The sequence below is a fragment of the Henckelia pumila genome, chromosome 4, assembly GCF_033568475.1.
Source record: "Henckelia pumila isolate YLH828 chromosome 4, ASM3356847v2, whole genome shotgun sequence".
NCBI classification, from domain to species: Eukaryota; Viridiplantae; Streptophyta; class Magnoliopsida; order Lamiales; family Gesneriaceae; genus Henckelia; species Henckelia pumila.
The window spans coordinates 79568767-79583169 of NC_133123.1; the positions used below are offsets into that span (position 1 = coordinate 79568767).

The 14403-nt window shown below is 38.3% G+C and overlaps 4 protein-coding genes across 7 annotated transcripts; 3 read left to right on the top strand and 1 right to left on the bottom strand.

The window, feature by feature from the left end:
• Nucleotides 1–487: 487 nt before the first annotated feature.
• On the top strand, nt 488–4292 carry LOC140860195 (pentatricopeptide repeat-containing protein At2g34400-like). Of its 4 annotated transcripts, none has more exons than XR_012143619.1 (4): nt 488–1509; nt 1631–2611; nt 3381–3806; nt 3887–4292. XR_012143619.1 is itself a non-coding variant. In XM_073263054.1 (3 exons), exons 1-2 carry the CDS (start codon nt 632–634, stop codon nt 2607–2609), a joined length of 1857 nt encoding a protein of 618 aa, XP_073119155.1. In that variant the 5' UTR covers nt 488–631; the 3' UTR covers nt 2610–2611; nt 3381–4292. The 4 variants fall into 4 exon arrangements, 1 of the variants encoding a protein (XP_073119155.1); XR_012143620.1 differs by having other exon boundaries at nt 4088–4292; XR_012143621.1 differs by having other exon boundaries at nt 3381–3505; nt 3680–4292.
• A 184-nt stretch (nt 4293–4476) lies between these two features.
• LOC140860196 (histidine-containing phosphotransfer protein 4-like) lies at nt 4477–5951 on the bottom strand. The gene is made up of 6 exons (XM_073263056.1): nt 5861–5951; nt 5614–5744; nt 5464–5532; nt 5315–5386; nt 4821–4893; nt 4477–4683 (listed from the first exon to the last, which is right to left on the bottom strand). Exons 1-6 carry the CDS (start codon nt 5918–5920, stop codon nt 4663–4665), a joined length of 426 nt encoding a protein of 141 aa, XP_073119157.1. The 5' UTR covers nt 5921–5951; the 3' UTR covers nt 4477–4662.
• Nucleotides 5952–9058: 3107 nt separating this feature from the next.
• Nucleotides 9059–10105, top strand: LOC140861319 (uncharacterized). Its single transcript, XM_073264328.1, has one exon. The coding sequence runs from the start codon at nt 9059–9061 to the stop codon at nt 10103–10105; it is 1047 nt and encodes a 348-aa protein (XP_073120429.1).
• A 3649-nt stretch (nt 10106–13754) lies between these two features.
• On the top strand, nt 13755–14189 carry LOC140861320 (uncharacterized). The gene has a single exon (XM_073264330.1). It carries the CDS (start codon nt 13755–13757, stop codon nt 14187–14189), a length of 435 nt encoding a protein of 144 aa, XP_073120431.1.
• The last annotated feature ends 214 nt before the right edge of the window (nt 14190–14403 follow it).

The following is a 14403-nucleotide window of genomic DNA, read 5'->3' on the forward strand; positions in this document are numbered from 1 at the left end:
TGTGTGTGAAATTTTATATTATATAGTATACATAGTTTATCAATAATTAATTTTGAGGTAATAATTCGATATAAATAAAAATTTAAATCTATATTCATTACTATGCAATAAATCACATCTTAATGTTTGACTAAATTTTTAATCCCTTCCAGCCCTTGTTTTTTATCTCATTTTTCCATAATTGCCCATAAATATTTTTTGATTCCTACACAATTTGGAGGCAAAGTTATAAATTCATAATAAAAAATTTTGTCCACCATTCATACTTTTATAGTAAAAATAAATAAATATAAAACAGGTATGAAATTCATTATTAAATAAATTGCAGTACAATTACGAGTTTGAATCCGAATATCTTTAAGCTTTACTTTAGGTCGATAAAATTTTGCATCTTGAAATCAAGCCCGCACTTGATTCAATAAGCATATCCAACGAACTTAAACGAATTTTTTTAACCAACCAAGTCACGGATAGCAAGCAGATGAACAGTTGGATTCATTTAGATTCCAAATTATGTTTGAATCTCGTTGAAGCCAGTTCCGGTATAGTATTAGTAGTGCTAGAATGAAAGTATTGGGATTCATTCTTGAAAAAAGAATTATCCCCATACAAGACAGCCCCTAGAGCGTGGATGATATGTCCCACCCGCCATTCTCTTTCTCTTCCTGGTACAGCCAGAAGAAGTCTCATCCATCAACTCTTATTCCTCCTTAAAAACTGCAAAACTATCAGATTAGTGGAGCAAATACACTCCCAAGTGCTTGTTAACTCCATTCCTATGCCCATGCCCAATTTTTTACTGTCTAAAATCATCGACCTCAAACATTTCGACTACTCAACCCTTTTCTTTCCTCGAATCCCAGTCCCCAACTCGTATGCTTTCAACATCATGATCAGGGGCCTCACCACAACGTGGCAAAAATTCGATCTTGCCTTGGAATTTTTTGACAGGATGAGATGTTCCGGCATAAAGCCTGACAATTTCACGTATCCATTTGTGCTCATCTCTTGTGGCAATCTTTTTGCCTTGAAAATGGGCCGAGCAGCCCACTGCGAGGTTGTGAAAAGTGGGCTGGTTTCAGATTTCCACGTCGCTCATTCTTTGATCACCATGTACTCGCGGTGTAGTGAGCTGAGCTACGCTCGGATTGTGTTTGATGAAATGGAAGAAAGGGATTTGGTGTCATGGAATTCCATTATCTCCGGGTACTCCAGGTTAGGATTTGCTGCGGAGGCAATGGAGATGTTTGAGGAAATGAGGAAGGGAGGATTCGAGCCTGATGAGATGACTATAGTGAGTGTTCTTGGGGCCTGTGGAGACTTGGGGAACTTGAGTTTGGGAAGGTGGATTGAGGAATACGTTATGGGTAGGAGAATGGAACTCAACTCCTTCATTGGGTCTGCTTTAGTTAACTTCTACGGGAAGTGTGGGGATTTGGGTTCAGCCAGAAGGATTTTTGATTCCATAAAAAGGAAAGAAGTGGTCATTTGGAATGCGATGCTTACTGGGTCGGTCTACAAACTTATTTCCTTTTGTTTTTGTTATCGTATGAGCATTTCTCTATTGCTGCGAGCTTGATGGTCTTTTTGTTCCTTTTCCTTTTCCTTTTTTACTTGTGGTTTAAAACAGATATGCTCAAAATGGATTGTCGGATGCCACTCTTTTGTTATTTACTGTGATGAAGGAGACAGGAATAGAACCTAATGAAATCACTCTAATTGCCGTTCTCACTGCTTGTGCTTCTATTGGTGCTTTGGAAATTGGAAAACAGGTCGATGAATATGCGTCAAAGAATGGATATCAGCGTAGCATTTATGTTGCCACAGCTTTAGTTGACATGTATGCAAAATGCGGGAATTTGGACAATGCATCTCGAGTTTTTGAAAGCATGCCCAAGAAAAACGAGGTCTCTTGGAATGCTATGATCTCTGCGCATGCTTTTCATGGAAGAGCGAAAGATGCCCTCTCGCTATTTCATCGCATGTTGGAAGAGGGAAAAACTGTTCCAGATGACATCACATTTGTGGGGGTACTTTCTGCTTGCGTTCATTCTAAGATGGTGGATGAAGGGTACCGATTATTTGATTTTATGAGCTCAAAATTTGGTCTGACTCCAAAAGTTGAGCATTACTCATGCATAGTTGACCTTCTATCTCGTGCTGGACGGGTTTATGAGGCCTGGGACTTTATACAGAAAATGCCACAGAAACGAGACGAGATTTTATTAGGTGCATTACTTGGTGCATGCCAGAAGGTCAAAAACGTTGATATTGGGGAGAAGGTCATGCAGCTTCTTTTAGAGATAGAGCCGTCAAACTCTGGTAATTATTTAATCTCATCGAAAATATATGCTGATATGAAGAGGTGGGACGATTCTGCCAGGATGAGATTTTTGATGAAACAGAAGGGTGTTACTAAAACACCAGGATGTAGCTGGACTGAGATGGATGGTCATCTTCGCGAGTTTCATGCTGGTGACTTGTTAATTGAAGATGCACAAAAAATTCACCAAGTTCTTAATATTCTATATGCGGACCTGCTTATGGAAATTGATACTGCGGATGCTGAACTCCAAATTGAATATACTAATCTCATAAATACATTCTGAAGGTATCAAAAGCATTTAACGCCGGTTTTGGTGCTTGTAAGATGGCTCTAAAGGCTACAACCATAGACCAACCAGCTTTAGTATTAAGTAGTATCATTAAGCACTGTATTAAGTTACAAAGTATTGATTTCATCTCCTTCAAATTTAACTAGCCTGTTTGGATTAATCACAATCTTTATTTGTGTGACCACAGTTTTAATGTAAGCTAATCGCGGTGTTATTAGCTACAAGTTTTGATGTAGGCTAATTGTGGTGTTATAAGCTAAAAGGGGGTGATTTAGGTTCTACGACTTTTTTAGCTTTTTTTTGAAAATAGTTTTTGCTAAGTTTTTGAGTTTACACAATATTATTACGGTCGTTTGACTTATCAAACAAGCAAAATAAACAAGTAAATGGTTGCGAAAATAAAAGTAAATGCAAGTGTAAAGAACAAAGGATTTATGGAGGTTTGAAAAAACATATCTAGGTGTCTCCTCCTCTCTCCTCAATTATAAAATCCTCTACCATTGGTTGGATCTTAGATGATCCATGATGGGTTTCTGGAACTCTTAAAAATAATCAATGGCAAAGACTTAAAAGTTGCCTTTAATCATATGCAATTCTGCATAATATTCCAGCCTTAAGTTTCTTCGGCATTAGAATTGATTTTACAGTTGGTTGCATGTTCAATTATCTTTCTAAACCTTTGAACTTAGTTGGCACATTTTATACTGTTAATACACGGTTGTAGCCTGTAGGAATCTAATCAAGCCTTTTCTATGCATCATAAAGGTTCAGCGAGAAATAAGGCTTGTATCTGGTGGAGTATTGAGCTTTGGCTTGCACATTGTCGGAGTTTGAAAAGAGCTGTTAATGAATGATTCTGTAACAAGAGAGAGTGACATCTGGCCCGACCTGTGAGAATTGAGTTTTAAACTACAAAATAAGCCATGTTTTTTGCGCTGCTGAGCTCTGTTACAACTTACACTAACCAGTCTATGATTTATGCAATAGTATCCAACTTTGTACTTCTGCTTGTACTAACATTCTGTTGAAACACATGATTTTCTTGTTTCCATGTTTTCCTCTAGGTTTTCAGGGCCCTTTGCATGTCTGTGACTGTGAAAATATTCCTGATGTGGAACTCTAGAATGATAATAAATGGTGGTGGAGATGAAAATGTTGAGACGTGAGGCTAGCAATCTCATAGTCCTCAAGGTAAGCTACCAGCTATTCGTAACCTAAATATGAAAACTTTCTTGTGTGTTGGTAATCACTTGTCTTTTTTCCTTGTTTAGAATTTATCCCTTATCCATTCAAATGTGAACCGGGGAGTTCATGGCGTAGGTTTATTAAATTTATCTGGACCAGGACGTTGCATTGAAGCATCGTCTTGTTTTAGCGTTATTTATAGAATCAATGCAAGTAAAACGACAAAAAGAATTTATTTCGGCATCCGTAGATCTACTCTTATATATTTCTACCTAAAGGATTCACAGGTGCGATCCATGATGTACGCCTTTGGTTGTCATGTCTCACATTGACATGCTGCCTAGCTAGCTTTGTACCTGATAAGCAGCACATCTTTTTTAATTTCTTAGCTATTCTTTTTCTTTCCTTTTTCTGGATGTTTACAACTTACAAGCTTCAGTTAATTTCTCTTCATTAGTATTAGTATTATCTTTATTAAGGGACGTTCGATTCTCCATATACTAGGTAGTGTTTGAGAGAGCTTCTAGGAAGCACTTCTCAGCTTTTTCTTCACATCATGTTTGATAATTTTTTAGGACTCTTAGAATTTGACCTTGTTCTAAAAAAAATTTGGGTTCATTTTCCACTTTTTCATTATTTATTTAATAATTACTTTTAATGGAGACTGAAGCTGTATATTTGTCTGAGATTTGGATTTTTGATTGATGATTGAACAAAATTAAAGATATTCATACATGCAGCATTAACGAACATATAATTTCCAGTTCTTAGATAATCGTTCTTCATTGAATCGATGGCCTTTGATTTTCTGGAATGACATTCATTCTTTGGCATCATGATCTGTGTACAAAGCTGGGTCGAATTAACTTGCTTCTCTTGCAATCTGAAATTGTGACAAAAACAAATATTAGATTGCCAAAATGTCCTATAAAGGCAGACTCAGGATTTTTAATGGACGGGTAGCTTATATTGTGTTGGTATGTGATGTTAATGCATGAAAAATTTGTATATTTGAAAGACCTGGAGATAGCTCTCGAGCTTTCTTCTGAGGGCCGCATGCTCCTGCTTTACTTCTTGGAATGCCTTCATGCACCTGCAGTAGTTACATGAATTGCATGCCCAACATAAAAGCTTTTCAGTTATTATTATTATTTTTATAAAAAAAAAAAATTTAAGATGTCACATTAGCATCAAGCCACTGTGAATCATATGTGAAATGATGTTGAGCATCATTTCAAATCTAAAACCCCATCTGAAATATAAGTTGAGTTTTTAGTGTGTGTTGAAAGACAACCATGATCTTAAATAGATGAAGTGGTGGAATATATGCTCCACAAAATCCCATATGTATAACACAAGATCACAGTTAATATGTATGGGTTTTAATTGATAGTCAAGTGACATGCATACAACAAAATATCCAATGTTTTTACTAAATATGATTTGTTTCACCTGATTGAGGTAAGACTTAATTAGATGAAATATTGTAATGAAGCTGACAGAAAATACCATACCCTTCAAAGTTTCCAGCCTTGCAGCATTCTTGAAATTGTGTGCATTCTTTTTTAACCTTCTTTGCTCCTATGCTGCAAGAAACAAGAATAATTATGCTAACAAGAAAATTTTTTGCCCATTTTCCTGAATGTGATTAATGCATAATTACCTGGAGCTGCTACCTTTGAATTGATGCATAATGTTATCTAGTTTTTCAAAGTCAAATGGGCCATTATGCCTGTCAAAAAATATTTCAAAATTGTATCGTTAATTCTTGTCGATAATGTGAATTTGAGAATCACATTGGAGATGTGCTCACATTGTCAGTTCAATGTTTTTTATAAATCGAGCCGAATCGGAGTAGAATAGGTTTACCACCTCCTCTACAAAAGTAGGATTTGCTTCATCTTGCAAATCTTCCAGTTGAATGAACTGGTCATCCAGATATCCCTAAATAAAATATTAATCATAAGAAAATCTCTATCCTATTCCAAATGTGACTAAAAAAATATGGTTTTGTTTTGTTTTTAATGTGGTGGGACTGGGGTTGGGTGGGTGGGTTCGACCTGATCAAATAGGGCTTTTCTCATGTAGGCAGCTTGACGTTGCCGTTGATTTCTCTCCATTGTGTAAATAAATAAATAGTAAAAAAAAGAAAATTTTTAAAATATATAGATATAGATAGATGTCCTAAATATGTGTGGTATTTATAGGAGTGAGTGAGTGAGTGAAGGAAACCATGTATAATTGAGGCAAAAGATTGTTCCATATTTCCTTTTCGGTTAAAGTTTTACTTTTGTATTTTATTTTTTCCCTCCACAAAATCATTGGTATCCATATCAGTTGGTGTCGTGGTAATTTTTAGATTGTTTGTGAATGTTTATGATGTCTTTTAAGTGCACAAATAGTTAGAAAGATGCATGATACGGTCGAAGGCACATCAATTTACAGAGACAGGAGTCCTAGAATATATTTGTTGGCACCAAGCCAATCATCGGAATCCCCGCAAATTCCAAAATGTTACCGTAGAGAGAATAAAGCTAGAATCGAAGGTGTCGAATGAATAGACCGCAGACGATTGAAAGCGTAATTTGTCACCTTTTAGATAAGCATACAGCAACCAACCTTGTCATCCAGTTAAGCAATACAAGCGAAGTGATTCCCTTTTTTTCAAACAAAATTGACAACCTTTATTCCTTGCTCCACTCCACTCCACTCCACTCCACTCCACAGCTGTATATATATTATTATATTTACGTACTGCTAGTTCAGTATTTACACGTGAGGCCTAATCCAAAAGAAATTTGAAGGTTAATTAGGTAGTGTTTGGTACGAAGGATAACAAATTGATTGATTAATCATTTTTTCTGTCTAATGTTTGACTCAAGTTCTTTCAAGGATTAGTGTCATTCACCATTGTCTAATCCAAGTATATTGATTTAAAATCTTTATATTATTAAAGAAATTTGAAGGTTAATTAGGTAGTGTTTGGTATGGGTATTATCACAATGATAGATATAATGTCATATGATTTGTCATGTCAACAATGTATCATTATTCACGCCTATATGTAGAGACACAAACCATTGGATTTATGATTTGAGTATTGTAGGATCTCCATTAACCAGCTTAATTAATAGGAATTTTAGTCAAATTAGTGGATTCTTTGCAATAACGTTTGAATGTTTTTTCAACTTTCAAGTATATAAAACATGGGTATCCAAACATCTATGTGTAAGAAATAGAATCATATTGGGGTCGTTTTCTGTTTTATTAAAAAAAAAAAGTATCTGTTGTTGATAAGAAATCCACGGAGGATGAGACAACTTAGACAAGTCGATCCAATACTTGGCATGGTAAATGTTCCTTTGCATCACTACCCTTCAACCAAAAATTCCCTCCCAAATTTTTTTTTATTATTTATTTATTTATTTATTTATTACGTATCTTGAGCTAGCTGTATTTGGGTTCCTTACACCTAAATGTTTTCCATCCCACAAAATCTCAAAATCAACATCTTTATCTCTCTCTTTTTCTTAATCCAACTTTATACATATACCTCACTTTTTATAGTATAATAGTGTATGGGCATAAGTGTTGTATGCTTGTACAATCTTTTTTAATTAATTTGATTTATATTCAAATAATAGTAATATCATAATTATAAAAATTATCAATATACTTATTTGAAATGTCAAAAAAATAATTTTTTAAAAAAGCAAAAGACAAAAGACAAAAACAAAAGAAAGTAGAAAATTATAATATCTATAACATATAAAAGTAATTTAGGGGAAAAATAGTGTCCTCTTTTCTCTAATGAACATATTATATATATTAGTATATTGTGCACACGTTGCGTGTTTGTATATATTTAAATAAAATTAATATTATGGTTATAAAAATTATCTAGGGCTAATCTATAATTCAAAATATCAAAATTTCAAAAAACAAAAAAACAAGTAAGAGCAATTTTGGCAAACAAAAGATGGTGTCTAAGATGTATGTTTTTTTTTATATATATATTAGCATAATCGCACACACGCAACGCATGTGTAATATAAGGGCAATTTCGGCAAATGAAAAGATGGTGTTTAAAGGGAGATTTTTTTATATATTGGGAGATATATATATTACATTTGAATTAAAAGATTCAGATTTGATAAAGTATTTGAAATTATTTGAAATCCACCGAAATTATTCAAAAGATAACTAATTGAGATTTTAATTCAATTCTTAAGTGGATTTTTACCGAACAAACTAATAAATTTATTATAGATGTGAAACCTTTGATTGATGTATTTTTAATTTGGAGTGAAATACTTGATTATGGATGTATTTGAAACGACACTCGTTCCGGGTTTAATTGAAAAATTCACAATATTTATTGTTAAAATTATATAACTTGATATGGAATGGATTCAGGAACGAAGCCAAGAATTTGTATTAGGGTGCGTCAAACTAGATAGAAAATATAAATTTTTATTATATAAATATTCATCACCACGAATTTAATGTATTAAGTTACATAATAGGCTCAATATATCATAAGGCAAAATATTTTAAATAAGTGCACAAAAAATATGTTAAAAACATAGTATATAATATGATACCCCATGAAATTATTTTAACCCAATCCCGTTCATTAGGGGTTATGAGGGTCGACCCAATTATTGGATTATTATTATTATGAAAGGTCCAGCCCAGTTTTCTACTTCTTAGGGCCTGTCTTGACCTGGGCTGGTGTTCATGGGCCTACCCGAGCTGGGGCCCAATGGGCTGGACAGGCTTTTCTAAAGTCTGGGATTTATATGCATTAAGGATAAGTTTGACCATCTCTAGATATTAACAAGGTAGGGATAAACTTGATGGTGGTCCAATGAGAGAAGAGTCCTACTCCAAGACATGTTATAATTCGACTAGGAAACTTACTCTATTTTTCCCTATAAATACAGGTACTGTTATGGTTGTGTTAATTAATTATTCATTATTCATCACTCATTATTCATCACACATTCATCTCTCAGTTTTCGCATTAATCATACCCTCTGCCTTCAAGACACTGACTTAGGCATCGGAGGGGTCACGCCGAAAACACATTCGGCGCCCCCCTGACCTAGTTGTTGTTTGTGCAGAGCTTGGTGGTACCCGACCCGACCTGCTTCATAGAGGATTTGGAGGATCCATTTTACCAGACCGAACCCGAGGTAAAATTCTGACATTATCAATTGGCGTCGTCTGTGGGAATTTGAAGAAAAAGAGTTTCGATGGCTAATCAGAATGGAGATCACCCAAATTTAGAGGAACTAGTAACTCAAGCTGTTCAGAGGGCTTTTGCAGAAAGGGGTGAGGCCAATCCTCTGCACCCCGATCATAATGCCCACCTCGATGAGATCAAAAAGTTGAAGGAAGAGATGGAGCAGCTAAGGAAAAAGCAGGCTGGGTATCTAGCTACCACAACAAGAAACATTCCTTTTACTCAGGAGATATTGGACGCCGACCTCCCCAAACAATTCAAATTGCCTCATGTCGGGGAGTATAATGGCAAGGGAGGTACTGAAGACCATTTAGCACGCTTCGAGAATGCAGCTCTGTTGCATAAATATTCTGATCAGATCAAGTGTAGGGCTTTCCTTACTACTCTCATAGGACCAGCCCAGCAATGGTTCAATATGCTACGCCCTGGGGAGATCAAGGAATTCAAGGATTTTAGCAAATCCTTTTTGCACCACTTTGCTAGCAGCAAAAAGCATCCCACCACTACTTTTTGCCTTTTTGCAATCAAGCAACGGGAACATGAAAATCTGAGAGCCTATATCCGCAGGTTTAGTGCCTTGGCTCTCGAGGTACCCATGGCGACTCCAGACCTGTTTATCAGTGCCTTCATGCAAGGGCTGGACACAAAAGATTTTCTCGAATCTTTAATAAAAAGGCCGCCGGAGACATACGAGGAGTTACTCGCCCGAGCTGAAAAATATGTCAACATGGAAGAAATACAGGTCTCGCGAGCTGCTGTGAAGAGGGAACGACCAAAAAGTCCAAAGAGCAATAGAGTTTCGAGCAGTAATTCCGGGATGGGACAGCCATTCCGACCCGCACTATTGGGAGAATTCACCTCTTTCACTCCTTTGCGCATGAGCAAAGTCCAAGCTCTTCAAATTTGTGACGATCAAAAACTCACACAAAGGCCTCCATGGACCGAGAAGGGACCTCGGAATAGGGAATCAGATAAATATTGTCACTTTCATAATGAGTACGGGCACACTACGGAAGACTGTCGTCAACTAGACCAAGAGATTGAAAGGATAATATAACAACATTCTGAAATAAAAAATATATTGATCCGTCAAGAGGGGTATCGCTCGAACAGGAGACAACGAGAAAGATCGAGACAGAGATCCCGAACTGCTCCCCCCCAAGAATATTTCAATCACCCAAATCAGGACCAGCCCAGAGAGGACCGAGCTCATCAGAGACCGGCTCCTCCTACCCGAGGAATTATCAACATGATCTCTGGAGGCCCTACCGATGGAGATTCCAATCGAGCTAGGAAAACTAGCAGCCGAAAATTAATAAATATGGGGATTGATAATCAGACTGTCCACACTGGCCCGACCCTCTCTTTCGGGCCAGAAGATTTAAAGGGGTCTCTAGCAACCATAATGATGCACTGGTAATAAGGGCCACGGTCGCAAACTATGATGTAGCTCGGATATTTATGGATTCAGGCAGTTCTATCAACGTTCTATTCCAGGAAACAATAAATCAAATGGACTTAGGACAGTACAAGATGGAGCCCGTTGTGACATCACTCTTTGGTTTCACGGGTCATGCCATCCGACCTGTTGGGTTAGTGCACCTACCCTTAACTCTGGGAAGAAACAACTATCGCAAAACCAGAATTGTGAGCTTTATTATAGTAGACGCTCCGTCTGCCTATAACGCCATACTGGCTAGACCTGCCATGACCACTTTCATGGCTGTCGCATCAGCTCTGCATCAGAAAATAAAGTTCTCATTTGGTAATGAGGTCGGTGAAGTACAAGATGATCAAGTTATTGCTCGCAAATGCTATGTGGAGGAGGTCAGAATAGAGCAAAAGGTGACCAGGACTGATAGAGTTGACAGACCTGGACTTTCTAGCATGGAAAAGGTCAACCTGATAGAAGACACATCTGTCACCGCTGAAGAAGAAATTGAGGAAATCATGATCTCCTCTCCTTCAGGGATGGTAAAAATCGCTCGCACCCTTGAAGCACAGTTGAAACAATCACTACTAGAATACCTGAAAGAAAATAAGGATGTCTTTGCATGGTCAGTTTCAGACTTGGTAGGAGTGTGTCGGGAGGTAGCAGAGCATAAACTCAATATAACAAGGGATTTTCGCCCTGTTATTCAAAAGAAACGCCACTTCGGTCCCGAAAAAGATGCGGTAATAAAGGAGCAAGTGGACGAGTTACTCAAGGCTGGACACATTGAGGAAATATATTTCCCGACCTGGTTGTCTAATATAGTCCTGGTTCCAAAGTCTACGGGAAAATGGCTTATGTGAGTAGATTTTCGAGATTTAAATAAAGCATGCCCTAAAGATTGCTACCCCTTACCTAGAATCGATTAGCTTGTTGATTCAACCGCAGGGCATGAATTGCTCAGCTTTTTGGATGCTTACCAGGGATATCACCAAATTTCCTTAGCAAAAGAGGACAAAAACAAGGTGAGTTTTGTCATATCAACAGGAACTTATTGCTATGTGGTCATGCCGTTTGGGCTCAAAAATGCTGGGGCTACATACCAAAGGTTTATGGACAGAGTATTCAAGCAGCAAATTGGCAAAAATATCGAGGTTTATGTAGATGATATCCTGGTCAAGACCCGAACTGCGGACCAGTTCATTATCGACCTAACTCAAACTTTTCAGACTTTGAAGCACTATCAGCTTAAGTTAAACCCCAGCAAGTGTACTTTCGGAGTCCGGGCTGGAAAGTTTCTCGGTTACATGGTTACAAGAAGGGGAATCGAAGCTAATCCCGAGAAGGTCCAAACCATCATTTCTATGAGCTCTCCCAAGAATATACAGGAAGTACAGAGATTAACGGGAAGAATCATGGCACTGGCCCGGTTTATAAGCCGATCAGCAGATAAAAGCCTCCCTTTCTTCAAGGTACTACGAAAGACGATAAATTTTGAATGGAATGAAGAAAGTGAGAAAGCCTTCCAGGACTTGAAGGCTTACTTAAAGCAATTGCCTGTGCTGAATAAGCCTACCAAGGGGAAGCACTGTTCTTATATTTGGCGGTCACACCCCGAGCAGCCAGTTCGGTCCTGGTCAGGAGGGACGGCACAAATCATCAGCCCGTTTATTTTGTGAGTCATGCCTTGAAGGGAGCCGAACTCAATTACTTAACCCAGGAAAAGCTTGCCTTAGCTTTAGTCATCACTACAAGAAAATTGCGTCCTTACTTTTTGTCACATCCCATCACCGTGCTCACCAACAGTGTTCTAGGAAAAATTGCAACCAATCCAGACGCATCGGGGAGACTTATCAGATGGATTACAGAGCTAAGTGAATATGACATCAAATTTGAGCCTCGGACAGCCATAAAAGCTCAAGCCCTAGCTGATTTCTTGGCAGAGACAATACAACTACAACAAGAAGATCTATAGAAGATTTTCGTAGATGGGTCATCATGTCAGTCCGGGAGCGGAGCTGGAATTGTGATCATCTCACCTTGGGGTGAAGAAACTAATATTTCAATCAGGTTAGACTTCAAAGCCTCAAACAATGAAGCAGAATGTGAGGCATTATTACTTGGGCTCAAAGCAGCACGAAATTTGGGTATCTCCCGAGCTATTCTGTATTCCGATTCCCAATTAGCAATCCAATAGAGCAACGGGAAATTTGAATGTAAAGATGGGAAGATGCTGAGGTATGTCAAAGCACTAGACAAGGCCAAAGAAGGTTTCACCGAGTTGAATTTGGAGCTCATACCCCGAACTGAAAACATTAAAGCAGACCACTTAGCCCGCCTAGCCAGTGCCCTCAGCAACCAACCTGATCCCATTGTTCCAGGTCGGGAACTTGTTTCTCAGCTGAAAACTCTTGATGATATTATAGCCCAGGTACCAGAAAGAGATTGGAGATATGATATATATCAGTATCTGACCAAGAAAGAATTACCAATAGATAATAAGAAAGCTAAGGAGGTAAAAAGAAGGGCTCTCCGCTTTGTTATGATCAATCAAATTCTGTTCAAACGATCCTTTTCTCAGCCTTTGTTAAAATGTTTGGGTCATGATGAGGCCAATTATGTGTTACGAGAAATTCACGAGGGATCTTGTAACAGTTACCTGGGCAGTCTTGCCCTAGCTCGAAAAGCACTTCTGGCGGGATTCTTCTGGCCTACCATGCGGAAAGACTCATCAGCTCTGGTTAATTCATGTTATAATTGCCAGAGACATGCTAACCTACAGTGGAGACCTGCAGAATACATGAAGGCATTGGTGGCCGCTTGTCCTTTTGATCAGTGGGGGATGGATATTGTAGGACCCTTTCCTGTTAGCACGGGGCAGAGAAAATTTTTGCTAGTCGCGGTCGATTATTTTTCCAAATGGGTGGAAGCTGAGCCCTTAGCTAAAATTACAGAGAATGAGGTGCTCAATTTTCTGTGAAAAAATATAGTGTGCCACTTCGGGATCCCTCGCAGGTTGGCATCAGACAATGGGAGACAGTTCTGTGGATCCAAAGTTCGAGCATGATGTCAAGAAATGAAGATCGAACAAGTTTTTACCTCTGTTGCATACCCGCAAGGGGATGGACAGGTCGAACTTACCAACAGGACGATTGTTCAAGCTCTTAAAACACGACTGGACGCAGCTAAGGGGAAGTAGGCAGACGAACTCCCTTCTGTCTTATGGTCCTATCGAACTACAACTCGATCCGGAACAGGTGAAACTCCTTTCAGCATGGTGTATGGGACCGAAGATGTTCTCCCAGCAGAAATTGGACAAGAAAGTGCTAGGATAATGGCATATGGGGCAAACAATCAAGAACTGCGAGCAATGGATTTGGACTTACTTGAGGAGCACAGGTCCCAAGCTGCAATTAGGCTCGCAGCCTATCGCAAACGAATGACCCAGGCCTACAACAAGAGAGTATACCCTAAGGTTTTCCAGGAGGGAGACCTGGTTATGCGAAAGATACAACATCCCGAGAAAAGAGGAAAGCTAGAGGCCAAGTATGAGGGCCCATTCAAAGTGATAGGAAAAGCTGGAATAGCTGCATATTACTTAGAAGATGCCCAAGGCAAGAAGGGTAAAAGGTCATGGAATGCCCAGCACTTGAAAAAAATACTATCCCTAGTAGCTCAGCTCGGGCCTGGTCATGTTATAGCCCACTAAGCTGGTCAACCAGTTCGTCATTCTTTTTGCGCTATTTATTTCTCAATGTTTTGCAAAGGTCAGTCCTGGTTTGTTTACTTTAGGATCAGTCCTGTTTAGCGTCGATTTTTGGAACAATTTAAATGAAAAGTCAATTTTGTTTTATGGAACTTACCCTACAAAGCCCACCTCAGTGGCCCACATCAGTGGAATTCAAAGCTCAGGCATGTCTGGC